General features: G+C 39.6%; 1 protein-coding gene across 35 annotated transcripts in view; it reads left to right on the top strand.

Annotated features, from left to right (window-relative positions):
• The window catches only part of Rims1 (regulating synaptic membrane exocytosis 1), a 481,904-nt gene that overhangs the window by 286,627 nt on the left and 179,486 nt on the right, over positions 1 to 15,791 (top strand). For 28 of the 35 annotated variants that reach the window (XM_028767227.1, XM_028767218.1, XM_028767217.1 and 25 more), the window contains exon 1: positions 9,274 to 9,373. The exons of the other annotated variants lie outside the window; for them this stretch is intronic. In XM_028767227.1, the coding sequence (XP_028623060.1) occupies positions 9,274 to 9,373 (100 nt within the window). Of the gene's footprint in view, positions 1 to 9,273; positions 9,374 to 15,791 lie in introns of those variants that run through there. 35 annotated transcript variants of the gene reach the window in all.

The raw sequence follows: 15,791 nt of genomic DNA, 5'->3' as shown, positions 1-15,791 counted from the left end.
CACTGATGCCTGAAAAGGCCATCCTGTGCTACTTGGTAGGTATCTTAAGGCTCTGGTATCTTTAACATATAAGCTTTCAGTTGATTCTGATGCCATGCCTTTGTTCAGCCGTCATGGGTTCCAGCCCTCTATCGTCTTGGGATCTCCAGCATAATTGCAACTTCTCTTTGACAGCTTCAAGCAATGTACACTTAGGGTCTCTTACCTCTCAGAGATTTCATGCAAGGATGGCCCTGCTCCACGTTGCCTGGCCTCAGTGGCTCTCCTATTTATTTTCTTGTATCTTTCATGACTCTAGAGTCAGAACTGCATGGGCAACGTTGTTAATTTGGGCTACCTGCTTGGGATGGAGGCTTGCCCCTTGATTACATTTGCAGAAAACATTTTCATTAATTTTTTTTTTGCTTTATGCATAGAAACTTTTCTTAGCCTTTTTTACTTTCACTAGTTGGAAGATAAGCTGGAAGGTATCTTTCTCTTCGATTGCCCTTCTTTTTATTCCAGTGTGGAGCTGGCTTCCTTTTAATCTTCTTATATCATCACATTACATTTCTTGGTACCCCTTTTCTCTTCAAACTGTACAACATGTGTTTGGTTGTGTCCCATTCATTCTTATTCACTGAAGATCATACCAGTGATTACTAATGAACATGCCACCGAGTCAATATTAGAGCATCTTGAAATGTCTTCCAGCAAAGAGAGTAGTCCACTATTTTTTACTTCATCATCAGGTAAATGCTTAGGATGAGGGCAGAGAGCAGGAAGAGCTTGTGGTGATTTGTATAGGCATGGCCCCCATAGACTCAGATGTTTCAATGCTTGTTGCATAGGGAATGAATGGCACTAGTAGAAGATGTAGCCTTGTTGATGTATATGTGGCCTTGCTGGAGATAGAGGGTCACTGTGGGTGGGTCTTTGAGGCTCAGAAACTCAAATCTAGCCAGTGTATCTTCTTCTGCCTTTTGATAAAAATATAGAGCTCTCAGCTCCTTCTCCAGCACCATGACTGCCTCTATGCTGCCAAGTTTCTCACCATGATGATAATACTCTAAACCCCTCAAAATATAAGACAGCATAAGACTTTTACTTTGTAAGATTTACCATGGTTATGGTATCTCTTCACAGGAATAGAAACCATAACTAAGACAAAAATTGGAACCAGGGACTCGTATATTGCTGCGGAAGGCCTGACCATGTTTTTGTTTGGAGAAATGTGGTCTTTATGGCTGTGGATTAGAAAAGCATTTGAGTGCTTTAAGTGGGGATTAGTGGCTCATACCATTTGAAGCATGGAAGGCAAATGATGCAGAGGGTAAGGCCTTCCTCAAGAGATTCCAGAGGAAAAGAATTTAAATTTGCAACCTACAGACTGTATTTTGTGATATTTTAGCAAAGTACGTGGCTGCTTTTTGCCCTTGTCTGAAAAGTCAGCCTGAGGCTAATGTGAAGAGTTGTGTCCTGTGGTAATTAGTGGTCGCTCTTATGCCGATCTATAATAAAAACCAGCAAGCTGAACAAGGAAGACTACAAAATGTACAGTTTGAGGAGGATGGGGCATCAGGAAGTGGAAATGTTCAAGGAGAAAACCAGATTGAAGAAAAACCTGATATTAAATGGATTAAAGGGAATGGTGAGCTCAGGTCAAGACTCCACCCAGCTAAGCTTCCAGAGTGTGCAAAGGAATTAAAGAAAGGACTAGGTCCAGAGACTTTGCCAAAATACAACAGGAATGATGTGCAGTCTACCTGCTGTTCTAGTCTTTGCTTCCTTCTGAAGCTTCTTAATCTGGGTCTCCATAGTCCACATAGCTTTTAGCCCTATGATCTTCCAAGCTTCTTCTAGGGTGGTCATCAATCTCTGCTTACAGAAATCTGCTTTTTTTTTCTTCAAACATCCCAGAGTCTTCCCACATTCATTCAAATAAACCAAAACAAAGAAAAAATAATCTGAAAACAAACAAGTACAAAACCAAATCCCATGTGGTTAGATCTGTCACACCAATACCCAGTCTGTGGTGTCAATTTTTGTATTACTTACTTTTCCTTTCTATGATAAAACGCCACAAGCACAGACACGTACAGGAAAGCTTTGGTTGGGGTCACCTATTCAGAGGGATCAGGGTCTCTCGCCTTCATGGTGGGAACGGTGGCAGGCAGGCATGGAGCTTGAGCTGTGGCTGGAAGCTCACATCCTGATCCACAAACTGGGAATGACTCAAGTCTTTAGAAATTTCAAAAGCCACCCCAGTGTCATACTTCCTCCATGGCCACAAATCCTAATCCTACTCAGACAGTTCAACCAACTAGGGAGTGACTTCACAAAGATATGGGTCCCTGTGAGCCAGTCTCCAACCTATTCTCTATTCTGAGAAATCATTGGTTATGATTTACTTTGTTGAATACTTAAAGAAGTCAATGGGCTTCAAATAAAGAAGGGTAGCGTGTGCATGCACACGCGCGCGTGTACAACACACACACACATACACACACACACACACACACACACACACAAGGAAAATACTGTATACAAATAAGTGAAAACCCAAGTTTCTGTGTAGCATTTCTTCCATGCAGCAGGGGAGAGTAGTCTTGATTCTTTAGCCCACTGTATGTTCTTTTTAAAACTTGCTATTTGAAATCTGTCATATTCTGCTCAACTCTTATCTTTAGGTTTTTCAACCTGTTGTTTGAAATAGTTTTTTGTCTGTGACAATAGTAAGGAACCAAATATCCGGCTAACATGGTAATAAAGAAAGTTCCATTGATCCAGATAACATTACTTGACTTGTAGTCCTGCAAAGACAAATGAATGTAGCCCTTTAATGGCTTTCAAACTTAGAAATATTGTTTACAGATGCCAATAGAACAGAGCGAAAAAAGCTAACTGGGGCACCATTTGAAGCTCTTTAGAGCTTATATGTATATGCCTAAGATTAATAAATCAAAAACAGTCAAATTCCCCTGCAGAAATATAAAAGGGGAAGATAATGATGGTGTCTAAAGAGGCAGTGCTGGGTTGGTGTCGGTGAAAAGTTCCTAAGTTCCAGACATGAAATAGGAAACAAGATTTAAGCATTTGTGGGGTAAAGTTTAAGCAGCTGCCTATGGGCAGATCAATACCTGAAAATGGCTAGGAGCTTGGGACTCAAAAGCACATAGGGCTGGAAGGATTGTGTCCTCAGAAAATCTGGGGGAATTGAAACTAACATTTCTTCCTAAGGCTAGCACCTTAAAACGTGCTTTTCCTACGGTGGAAGGAGGGTGCATCTTAAAACTTCATATGCCTAAGAGAAATCCATAATCCAGTGTCTCATTTGAGCTCTGGGTATTTAGAAACTAAAATCTGAGTGGTCCGGTTAGTTGATGTTGTTACTAAGAAGTTGCAATCCCCTTTAGTTCCTTCATTCCTTCCCATTGAGGTCTCCGGGCTCAGTCTGATGGTTGTTGGCTATGAGTATCTGCATCTGTATTAGTCAGGTGCTGGCAGAACCTCTCAGGGGACAGTCATATCAGGCTCCTCTCAGCAAGCACTTCTTGGCATCAGCAATATTGCTGGGTGGAACATCAACCAAAGTGTATACATGGAAGGACCCAGGGCACCAAATACATATGAAGCAGAGGATGGCTTTGATGCCCCAGCAGAGAGGTATGCCAGAGGGGTGAGTACGGGTTGAGAAGCACCCTCACAGAGGCAAAGAGGAGGAAGAATGGGATGGGAGCTTGTGGAGGGGAAACTGGGAAGGGGGATATCACTTGAAATTTAAGCAAATAAAATGATTAATAAAAACAAAAAGAAAGAAAGGAAAACAGATTTCTGAGCAGGTCATAAGGAGTAAGCCATTGTGTAGTCCCTTCCCCCCAAACCAGGACCTCTGCATCAGCTTCTGCCTCTAGGTTTCCAACTTGTTTGTGGACTCTGACCCAGGAAACGTAAGCCAAATAAAAACTTCCTTATCTCTCCCCAGCCAAAAAAAAAAAAAAAAAAAAAGAAAGAAAGTGAAATCTCATTCTGTTCCTGAGGTGGATGTGTCAGGTTGGATTTATTCTGCAGACATTGTTCTTTAACCCTAGCCAAGGTAGAGATGACCAATGTGACTTTGGACAGGTGTTATCTGGTTCTGTCACACCTTTATGATCCAGCCCCGAGTGTGAAACCCTTCACATTCCCTTTATGCTGTATAAGGTAAGACAGTGTGCCCACAGAGTATATTTTATGGCTTTTTCAATTAAGTTCCTTTTAATTTTGACAAATTTTCTGTAATAACAATATTATGTAGTTACTCTCTGTCTCTGTCTCTCTGTCTCTGTCTCTCCCTCCTTCCCTCTCTCCCTCTTTCCCTCTCTCCCCCCTCTTTTTTCCCTTTCCCTCTCCTTCTCCCTCCTCATCCATCCATCTATCTATCTATCTATCTATCTATCTATCTATCTATCTATGTGTATGTGTTTGTCTGTCTGTCTGTCTGTCTGTGTGTGTGTGTATGGCAGGGACAGAGAGCATTAGATATGTGTGCATGCCATTTCTACAGTGCACATGTGGAGGTCAAAGGACAAATTTGAGGAGGGATCCTCTTCTTCCACCTTCTTATGGGTCTGGGGATTGAACTCTGGTTTTCTAGTTTGCATGTCAAGTGCCTTTACCCGCTGAACCATCTTGCTGTGCCCCTTTTTGCCTTGTTTACTATCATTTATGGAGAAATGTACTAGTAGCTAAAGCATCTGTGCTACCAGTTATCCTTTAAACATTTCATTCTCATGAAAATACTAGATTTCAAAGTGTGCCACTTTGCTAGGACACCTGTAATAAATGTGTTGGTCAGTTACAGGCACACATGGGAGACATCCCATGCAAGATGAGTCAAGTCCTAAAATGTCAGCTCCAGGAACATGGGCTATCATTATTTCGGCATATTGCTTCACCTATCTCCCTTTATATCATACCTGATATTGCTATGTTTTCATCTAGAACCTTTAGTAATCTGGGTTTGGAACATACCACAAATTGAGCTAAATTATATTGCCCAATACTGAAGATATACTTGCTTTCTAACACTGAAAATAAATACAAGTGTGTGGTCATATGTATGTATGCTGTGGATGATATCAGTGTTGAAACCAGACTACGATACACAGCCCTGCATGTTGATTTGAATTTGAGTGATGTGGGATACAGTCCTTGGATGTCATCAATTACATTGTCCTTTATTTTTCAATCCTTCTTAAAAATCTCCAGGCTACATAGATTATAACTAGATTTGCGTCTATTGTTCAAAGCCCCCTTGAGACATAAATCCTAATAAACATACGTTGAAGCCTTCTGTCCAAGAAAATTATAAATATTAACAGTTCTCTAGATACCAGAAAATTGAACTAAACACACTACGTCCTCAAATCGTACAATTTTATCCATCCTGATGTCTTTAGAATTAATCTTGCCTTCTCTCACCATCTTGTTATTCTACAAAATGTTATTTTGTATAGTGACTTACTTGTTTAGACAGACATAATTTGAACTGTTTTTATTTTGGTAGATTTCTTTCTATTATTTATTATGTTTTGTATGTTAGACTCAGGACAGTTATGTCAGTGTGGTATTGAATAAACAAAAGACATTAATACCCAAGTATGCACATGTCAGTCAGGATGCAGATAGCTGAGCTGCTATTTTGGAAGCATGATCACAGACATTTTAATGACGGAGTAGGACATGGAACCATGCCTCCTCTTAGTGAAACCACTCCAGCTTGACCCTGGACACCACCCCTAGATCAGTAAAAACAAAATCCATCACTTCCCTGTCTTTCTTGTTAATGATCACATTTGTAACATATCAGAAATGAGAATTAATAATGCAAGCATTCCCTCAACTGCTACTTACATGAAGCAGTTGCCAAAAAAAAAAAATGCTCAGATTTGTTTGACTGGTGTTAACGGACTAACAAATCCTTGATGCAGCACTTCTTGAAGCCTTTAATGTGGATGTGCCCTGAGACTATTTTAGAAACGAATAGAACATGTGGCCTGATCTGAACCCAGCTGATCAGGGATCCTTTCGTTTTCACAAGTACTTGCTAGTAGCTTCATAAGCTACTGACGTCAGAGCATGATAGTACCCACTAGAGTTTCAGGAAAGAGCTAAGTTAGTAGCATATAGTATGCTACATTCCACCGAGATTCTGACCTTCAGCTGTAAATCACTAAATAACACAGTTTGGGTTAGCCGTGAGGTAGAAGTCACTCTTCAGACCCAAGGAGAGGATGAGCTGAAGCATTCTTAGCATGGCTGGTTGTCATTGTCAGATTCAAAGTCTTGCTGTGCTGCTGACCTGCCGTGTGTACATCTGGAGTACTGAAATATCATCATTTAATATTTCAATGCCAAAAGCTTGGTCTGAGTATGCTTCCTCTCTACTCGATGTTCAGTGTTTGGGCTTGAGGAAAGAATCTTGTAGACACATACATGCCAAGAAGCTTGAGAAGAATTACAGAAGAGTGTCAGTGTAGGGTTCTCCTTTAGACACTTCCAGAGATGCTTGAACGATAGAGAATAACTGTGTGCTTTGTGTTTAGTTAAGGGAAATGGCCCAGAGAAAAATACCTGAATTTAAATGTATTCTTTCATAATTCTTTTTAGTAAGAATTGTGTTTTACTCTTGGTGGCAAAAATTAATAATGCCAGTATTTCCAAAGGAGTCTGGTATTTACACACATACAGTTTTATCATCAAGATAATTGTACTCTTCTACCAACAGTTTGTCCTGCTGTTGTTTGTTTCTTAAGCACCAGTGTGTCAATACAATACAGTATGGCTTGGAAAGAGATAAAACTAACGAATACAAAAGCATTCTGTTATAGACCAGTCGTCTCAAAACACTATTCCCCACAAATGGATTCTCGATATACATATTTTTTTCTCAAGGCTATGTTCTCTAGATACATTCATTTAAAACTTCCTGCCATTGGAATGGAAGCTGTTGAACTTCATATTTAAGTTTTTGCTTTCAGTATAGAGTATACCTTATGTAGATATCCACCGTCAAAATTAATCCATGACGGAATTAGATCTTGAAGAAATAGTTTTATGTCCTCTTTCACAACTCTTGGCCATTACCTGCATCCTTTAGCCTGTCTTGTTCTCTTTTCTTTATGTTACACTATACTCACAGGTACAACTTTTTACATATGTGTACATATATTATCGGGTAGATTCCATGCATAATAGGCAAAATGTGAGTTTTTATTCCCAAGATTTTGGGACCTCTCCTAATTTCATACAATCTAAGGTGATTCATTTACTGAAAATATTTTAACTTCATTTTTTTATGATTGGGTTGTTCACACTTTGAATCTGGTTAGTGTTGATGTATGGTGTCCTGCTGCATACTTGATCACACAGTGAACCCTGAGATTGTCTTGTCTACTTTAACAACCTGTTTCTAGTTAGGGTGTGGTTCAACCTTTAGCACAGACCTTTAATCCCTTGGTTGGAATACAGACATACCCTTAGTTACACACCTTTAGTCTAAAACAACGAAGGTAAAGTTAGTTTGTAGAAGGAAGCATTCACGTTCTAAAGTGATGTTTAATAGAATGGCAAAGTAAGGAATCAGAGAAAGATTTGATAGCTAGGATGTGTCCAACTCTCACAAGGACAGGAAAAAGAGGCTACTTCAGAGAACACCACAGAAAAGAGAGAGAAAGAGAGGAAAAAAGAGAGAAGGCAATTTTACCAGGAGAGTTTCACAGAAGCTAGTGGAAGAGAGGACAAACTAGACACAGGCTAAGACAGAATGAGCCAAAGGATGAGAAGGAGCCAGAAGATTAGAACAAATTACCCAAGTTATTATGAAGTCAAGCAGAGCAATTCAGTCAGAAGCTGAGTGTGAAGCCAGATTGAAGCAGTCAGCACGGAGAGGGTTTCAGCCAGAAGAACTGAGTTGAAGCAGCCAGCCAGAGCAGAAAGAACAAGAAATGTGAGTTTATTTAGCAGTAAGTCTCAGAAGCTGCAAACATTCTAGGCCTAGATTATATTGTATGGAGGCTAGATGCTTCCAGGACTAAGCCTAGGTTAGCAGGCAGAGGTAGTAAGTCTCCAGAAGACAGTTACATCAGGCAAATAACAAATACATTAACAATGATTCTTTTATTTATTTACAAGTTTTTAATGATAGTTTTGTCACAGAATTCTCTATCTTGGATTGTTTTTCAGACTTGCCGTGACATAAATGAATATTCTTTAGGAATTAGAAAATGCATTCACCTACAAGAAAATTGCAGCATATTTAGCCTTTATAATATCGTTTGTAATAAAATTCAAAAATAACAGGTGTGAGCAGAAAAGATATTGAACATCGTTTTCACCTATTGGTTTTGGTGAAGTAACTCACAGGGTAGAAATAGAAGGTAATTTTTTTTTTCCGTAACGGAAGCATGAATATTATCTATCAAGATGTCCAAGTTTTCATCCTGGAAAAATGCTATACTATTGACCTATAATATCAACACTTATCTTTTGAAGATTCTTCTGATAGGCAGATAAAACCAAAGAGATCCTGTTTTACATAGTGGTGGAATAGATAAAAATACCATATACAAAATGAATGGCAGCTATAATTAGAATCTACTTTCATTCAACTTTTTCAGAAGTAATACAGTTTTTCTTTATAAACCTAATATAAAACTGTAAGAAGTGCCCCCATTTACTGACTTTTAATGGTACTGAGCAAAAGCTGACGACTAACACTTCCAAAAATCATCATGTCGGCTAAAGGCCATTTCATTGTCATAAAAATCCTTTATTTAGCCCTCTCTGCAAATAAGCTCCCAGCAGGACAAAGGACACTAGTTAAAGTAATTTGGGCGATAAGTAAACATAAGGAATGGCTAGGAGCATAGTGTCATCTGGCAGAGAACCGAGAGCTTATTTCCTGAATCCTGTGGATCTGCTTAAAACCCAGCAGAGATGCCAATATGCTTCTTCTCAGTAAATGCTACCAGTCTTCGTACTGCCAGGCCCATGGAGGTTTGCGCATGGCCTTTTATCCAAGCAATCTTTTGGGTAGCCGCACGGTGCCTGCCATGACCCGAGTCAGTCATGCAGGGAGGCTTCTCCCGTGCTCACACCAACGTTTTCCTTCAGTTCCCCTTTTCGGTGGCTCCTCTTGTTCGATACTAGAAGCGTGGCGATGGAGGAAGAAGTACACACTCTTCTCAGATAAGGTCTTGGGCAGCGGAGAGCGGCTGTTCTCGTGCTGCGTTTCTTTGAATGGTTGCTGTGATGTGTGCATCTGGGATACCCGTCTCCGCAGAAGGGTGGGGAGAACTGAGGTCTGTTGATTCTGAGGCGGGAACACATGAGACCCGCCGAGCATGTGCTGGTAAGACTGGGGAACAGTAACTCTGCTTCAGTATTTCCAGTTGTATCCAAATCTATATTAAGTATTCCTATTGTATCCATTTTTTCCTGGTCTAAATATCCGTGTGATTTGTTCAAGGTACAGAGTAATTTTCTTGCATTTTCTAAATGGTGCAACCTTTCCATTGTCAACTTTATCTTTATTCCGTTTTTCCAAAATGAGATCACAGGGTTTACAGCAAGGCCTGCAGGTTACCAGAGACGATCCTGTGTATGATTTCTGTTTGTGCATACTAGTCGATATTTAAAGATTAGGAAGTCAGTGTTCTGTGAAACCAAAGACAATAATAAATTGCTTAATTGTGCGTGGGTTCTGGATTTCAGTCAATGCGTTCATGCTTCATGATTTCAAGCGAATGCAGAGACCAAGGAACAGGACTAGACAGAGCAAACCACAGGAAACTTTCAAGACAATGGGTACTGGGTTTTAGTGGATAACCCAAAACTTTAAACATGCACAGACTGTCACATCACCTGCAGTGCCGCTGGGTTAAATAATCTGAGTGTAGCCTACTCTGAATTGCAGCGGATGTTAGCCTTGTGGGTTTCCTCTCTAAGGAAACCAGTGTGCTGGGCTTGGGATAGCTGTGGAATTGCAGTGGAGGGTTAGGCTGTGTACTCTGACACCCAGAGGAATTCCTGTCACTCAAAGTGAGATGACTTGTTTCAAATAAGAATTAGTAAGTAAGTAAACAGAGTTGGTATAAATATCTAAGTTAATAAAATTGTAACAGGGATTTGTTTTTTCTGCATTTGTTGTCAGTCTTCAGTGAATGATATCTGTCACTCTGCCACGAGATATCATGGCATGTGGCATCCAGAAATGACTGAGACGCTATTTTACAAAAAGGGTCAATAACGGTTTTTCTTTTTCCTATTATTGACTCTGTTTTTATTCTGTAAACTGCCTGCTGCTCTTACCATTTCACAGGGCTGCTTGCTTTACTAAGGATTTTTGCTGTTGTTGTTCTGTTCAAAACAAAACTTATTACCTTTTGACATATGTAATTAAGTCAAGGCAATTTAGAGAATGCAAAGAAATTATACACGAATAATATATGAGATAGAATGAGGGATAAATACAGTATTGATATAGTATTAAATATAGTATTAATATATATATTATATTAATATATAGTATTATAATATAGTATTAAATATAGTATTAAATATAGTATTAAAAGTCGGTTATCATTTAAAATTAGCACATACTAAGAAGGGCTTATGGAGGGAGAAAATAGGAACACATAAGGATCTAAAAGACAACCCTTTGAGTTTTGACACAGAATCAGCATGAAGCTTTAAATTTTGTTATAACTTACTGATGTGGCTTATAAGATGCATGCAGGGTGAGGTGGAATCATGACAATGTCTTTAAGTACAGAAAATGAATAAGTTTCTGAAAGTTTTGGCTGCCCACTACTCCTCATGCCTGTCCTGGCCTGCACATCTGTCTATTCACCGTGGCTTTGTCAGTCTTTCTTAGGACACTCACATAGCAAAAGAAAATCATTTCCCAAGCACAGCCTCCCAGCTCCACTAACTACTGGGAAGGCTGACAACAACCTTTACTGATGCCAGAACTGGGAAAGGAGACATGTAAGATTTCAGACCCCAGCAGAGCAACCCTGTTCCCCTCTCCAGGAAGCCGTTTGCACTTGAGAAGAAACAAACACTTTTTAAAAATGCAAACAAAACACCTGGGCCCAGTTTGAAGTCAAGGTGAAAAACTTTGCCATCATCTATCAGTCTGGTGAGATTTCATCCCAGATCAAGACAGGTTCCAAATCCAGAGTGCTATGTTTAAACCACATGACCTTGGGCAAATTAATAAGCTTTACTAAGTCTCACTTGTTGTGCCCAATATAATTTTATCATATCCCTATAAAATAAATGAATTAAATGAAATTATCAGACAATACTGTGTTTGACATATAAAAGGCCTCCAAATTTTATGTATTGCTTTTTAAAATTTCCTTTCCCATGCTGCAGTTTGGCTTACTTTTGACTAATGTTGGATTAAAGCACACTTGGAAGCTTGTAAGAAGAAAAGGGAAAATCTGTAAAGATCAGTTTGTTAGAGACTGGTATTTTTAAGTTGTTACTATGATACAATCAGTTCTTAAGTGCTGCTGTTTCTCATAAGATTTCTTAGGCAAGTTCGTGTTGTTTAAGTAAGCACAGCATAGTCTTTTAAGTTAAGGACAGGTGCCAATTCTCCCTGTGCTATCATTTATTGGCGTATATTATGAAATAGAGTAGAAGGAGCCTCCCTGTGTGCCTTGAAATGCTCTGGACTGGGCTAGAGGAATGTGTCCCAGTCTGTTACTGTTTCTAGTGACTGACCATTTTGCCGTAATTAAATGGAACTGGGATTTCTTTCTATTAATTTCCCTTTTTTTGCTTATGTTGCTATTATTCATTAATACAAGCTATGATATGGATGGAGGTGAATTACTGATAAAACGATGATTTTTTTGCCTTATCGACATCCCTGCTACACTATGAATTCTATGACTACAGACACTCATCTTTTAATATCACAAATGTACTCCAGCCCCCTCCCCCCTCAGCTCTCTGTTTTAGGTATGTCCTTTCGTCCTCTGGAGCAGAGCCATTAGCAGTGGGATGATCATACAGGAGAGTCTGAACAAGCAGTTTTCTTCTGTTCCCAACAGTCCTCCCTGGCTTCTGTTTTATGTGCCCTGGTGCTGTTGTTACCACTGGGTGCCGTGCCTCATTTAGGAAAACTGCAGAGGAAATGGTCTGTTACGAGGGGCTTGGCAGGACCATTCCCAGGGGCTGATAATGGGATCAGATTATTTCAGGTGAGTTTGGGAGGGCGTCTGAAGTTGTCAAGGGTCTTCTGTACTTTGTCATTGGAGATCATCGATAGCACAGTGAAGTGTCCCTGAGAGAGCAAGAGGCGATCAAGAGCATCTGCCGGAGTCTGTCTCCCTTGATAGCTTTCTGCGACCCCCAAAGCTTAGTACCACTATCTGTGTACTGCTTTAAGAAATGGTTAATTTGGGGGTGAGAGGGCTTTGCTGAATGCCGCTGTGAGAGTCGGTTCAGTACAGCACAGTACGGCATAGATTAAAGCAGTGATCAATGAGAATCCAAGCACTGCAGAGATCTGATTCTGTGACAACATAAACAGGGCCTTGTTTAGTGTCACCATTGTGTAATGTGTGTAATACTGGGGACTGAAGGCTTTGGGGGGGGGTTCATTCAAGGACCTTGGGAAATTTTATTTAGATTTTTGCAGGTTGGTAGGCTTATTTTCTCTCTCTCTCTCTCTCTCTCTCTCTCTCTCTCTCTCTCTCTCTCTCTCTCTCTCTCTCTCTCAACTGTGTTTTGGGCTTCTGCCATTGCTAGCCGAAATGTAGTGATTTGGTGTCAGTAGCCCTTTACTTAACCCTTCTGATGCTGCTGTCTGCCTTGCTGTGTTTCTGCAGTTTCTACTTCATACATTGCTTTCAAGGGCAGGTAAAGCAAACTATGCTATTAATCATAGGATGGCTCTAAAGCTAATGGGATGCGTTGTTGAATTATGCAAAAGGGTAAGATATTCAGATGCATCATTTCTATTCTACCAGAGAATAAGGAGTACTTTGCTTTGAAAATGGGAACTACATAAATATATAATTTTAAAATGTAGATGGTAATCTGGTTGCATTGAATGATGTTATTTTCAAATTTTGATCGTATTATCTGGAGCGTACATTGAGTTGTATGTACTTCAGTATTGTATTGAACTCACAACTTGATGTATAGTATTTAGGTAATTTAGGGAACATTCCTTTATCTTTTCTGATTAATTAAGGAAGTTTTGTTTTCATTGTTGACTGAGTTGTCTAGAGGGCTTCAGTGTTTAGTCTTAAAAAAGAGAAAACTACAAGCTGCATACAGATTGTTCTTTTCAAGGGTTTGGAAATGGCTGCCTAGGGTCTGATTTCTTCTGACCCATACATAGTAGTCTGGATTGTAGATCAGTACTGTAAACAGGACTGTATTTCTGTGTGGTGCTAGGTTGTGGACTAAGAAAGACAATGTTCATATAAGGGGGAACAGAGTGCAGGCATGCAATGGAAAGAAACAGTATGCCTTCGGGGGTCAGAGATTTGAGGGTGTGACCTTGGGGGTTAATGAAAACCAACCTCTTCTGTCCCTGATTGCTCTTCTACCCAGGGAGAGAGCGCTTTACTGCTGTTGTTCGTGGGGATGGTATAGAAATTTAAGGTACTCAACATTGTCACATGCTGATTTCTGCAGAGAAACAATGCTACTTTCAAACATTTAAAGAGATGTGGTTTCCTTAGTAACATCCCTCCCTTCATCCCCTGATTTGCAGCATTGTAGCTTGTGCTACTCTGTAGCTTTTGTAAAGGTCAAGAACAGCTTTTTAAAAATTAAGCTGGTAAATCTCTTGGCTCCACTGTAACTACTTTTCCAAATAAGGTTTGAGTATTTGTGGTATCTTGACAAAACTTTCTGTTAGACCTCACTGCTTGGGAGGAAAGGCATCTCGTGACTTGCTGCAATACCCAGAGGGCTGAGAGTCGACAGGCCTAGGGACCTCTCTGAGCGGCTGACAGCATCAAGAGCTACCTGGCTGTTGTCTTACTCCCTGTTGGGTTCAGCGAATCTCTTACTGGAGACGTTGCTATCTCTTCACAGAGAATGATTTTTTTACGAAATCTACTTCCTACCAGGGGCAAGCTCAAAATCCAGAGGATCCCAAGAAGGTGGGGAAGTTATAGTGACATCCCAGTCACAAGTTTAAACTAATCAAATATGCCCTTTTGGATTACCGTAATAGTTTATTGTAAATCTAGCCACCGATTCATAGACTGGCTTACAACTGCTTGTTGATAAAGGTCACACATTTGTGTTTCTGGCTATGCTCATGGTGTGTTACTCCTAGACCTTCACCATTCTGAGAGCGCTAGCCTGAGGCAGAGATAGATGATTCATGGTTTTCTGTATGGGGATGGCAGAGAGGAAAGAAAGTCTGGTCTGGGTGACTCTGCCGAGCTCTATGGAAACGGAATGATTTACCTTTTCTACTTATAAACCTAGGAGGCTAGTAGCTTCATTCGTAAAGGGACTCTTCATCTTCTGGGGTTCTGGGTTCTGGTATTTTTCAACTTTATATATTATGTGATCCTGTTATTGAGGGGGTTAGCAGGACCTTTGAGAAGAAATAGATACTTTTGTTTTGGAGTAGGATCTCTTGAATACCAGGGAGCATCCTCTTAGAAGAATAATGGAAGTCATTTGGGAAGAAAAAATTAAATGCAGTGAAGAACAGTACATAACCTCCCTATGTGCTACATAGATACTTTGAGTGAATGAAATGAATGTATATTACTCTCAGCTTTCCAAGGCCAAAGAAAATGGACGGAAACATGGCAGCTTAGAAAAGTAGTCAGCGAAGGAGTTACTCGTTATTTTATGCTGTAATTATTTGAAGATGTCTTTAATACAATTTTTTATTATGTTTTGGCTGGTCATTGTATTCAGATACTGTGGATAGCCTGCTTCAAATAGACTGCCTTCTGTGTTTAAGATAATTGTCACAGTCATAAGGTCCATTGTTTGCAGTTATAAATGCCTAGTTTTTAAGTAATTATTTCAGAAAATATATTTTATTCATTACATTTTTAAGGACTTGTGATATAAATTGTCACTATGATGAGCCCTAAACTTTGAAAGTATTTTAAAGCCAAACTCAGAAAAGTTGGTTAATAATGTAGTTAAATTCTAAAGACTTCTAATAATATTGTTGAATTCTAGTAGTATCTAGCATATATTTTATATCATTAATAGTTCAAAAGGGGACCAGCAGGATATACACCTGCTGGCAATGGTGCCTGACTCTGTGCCTGACAAGTTGAGTTCAATCCCCAGGGTCCACATGATGGAAGGAGGAACAAATTTCCTATAAGTTGTCTTACTGCCACAATCTCACTGTGGTATGCATGTCTCCCTCCTATGAATAAATAGATGTAATTTGAAAATAGTTTAATTTCAGGATTAGCATTTCTGATAACACATGCAGAGACTATAAAAGGCTTAGCAATCATCTTATATATTACTCTGTGTAGTTTTGAAATTGTTGAAAACAGTAATTGTGGAAGAGAGATTAACATGCCTGTTTATTGCATTGTTCTTGTCTTAGCTGACATCTATATTGAAGTCTAGATAGTTGCAAGTGATTCCTTAGGCGAATTGCCTTGCTTTCTGTATGTGTCTCCAAGTTTCTTTCACTACACTTTCTTGTTTTCCTGAGTGTGTCTGACTTAAGCGAGGATCTTAGTGAAAGAACAGTACCCAGAACCTGCAATAAAAGATGGTTTTATCAGATAAGGAGAAAG

This window comes from Grammomys surdaster, unplaced genomic scaffold, assembly GCF_004785775.1.
Source record: "Grammomys surdaster isolate TR1022 unplaced genomic scaffold, NIH_TR_1.0 171, whole genome shotgun sequence".
Taxonomy (NCBI): domain Eukaryota; kingdom Metazoa; phylum Chordata; class Mammalia; order Rodentia; family Muridae; genus Grammomys; species Grammomys surdaster.
Note: the sequence above shows the minus strand (reverse complement) of the source record. Positions and strands in the feature narration are given on the sequence as shown.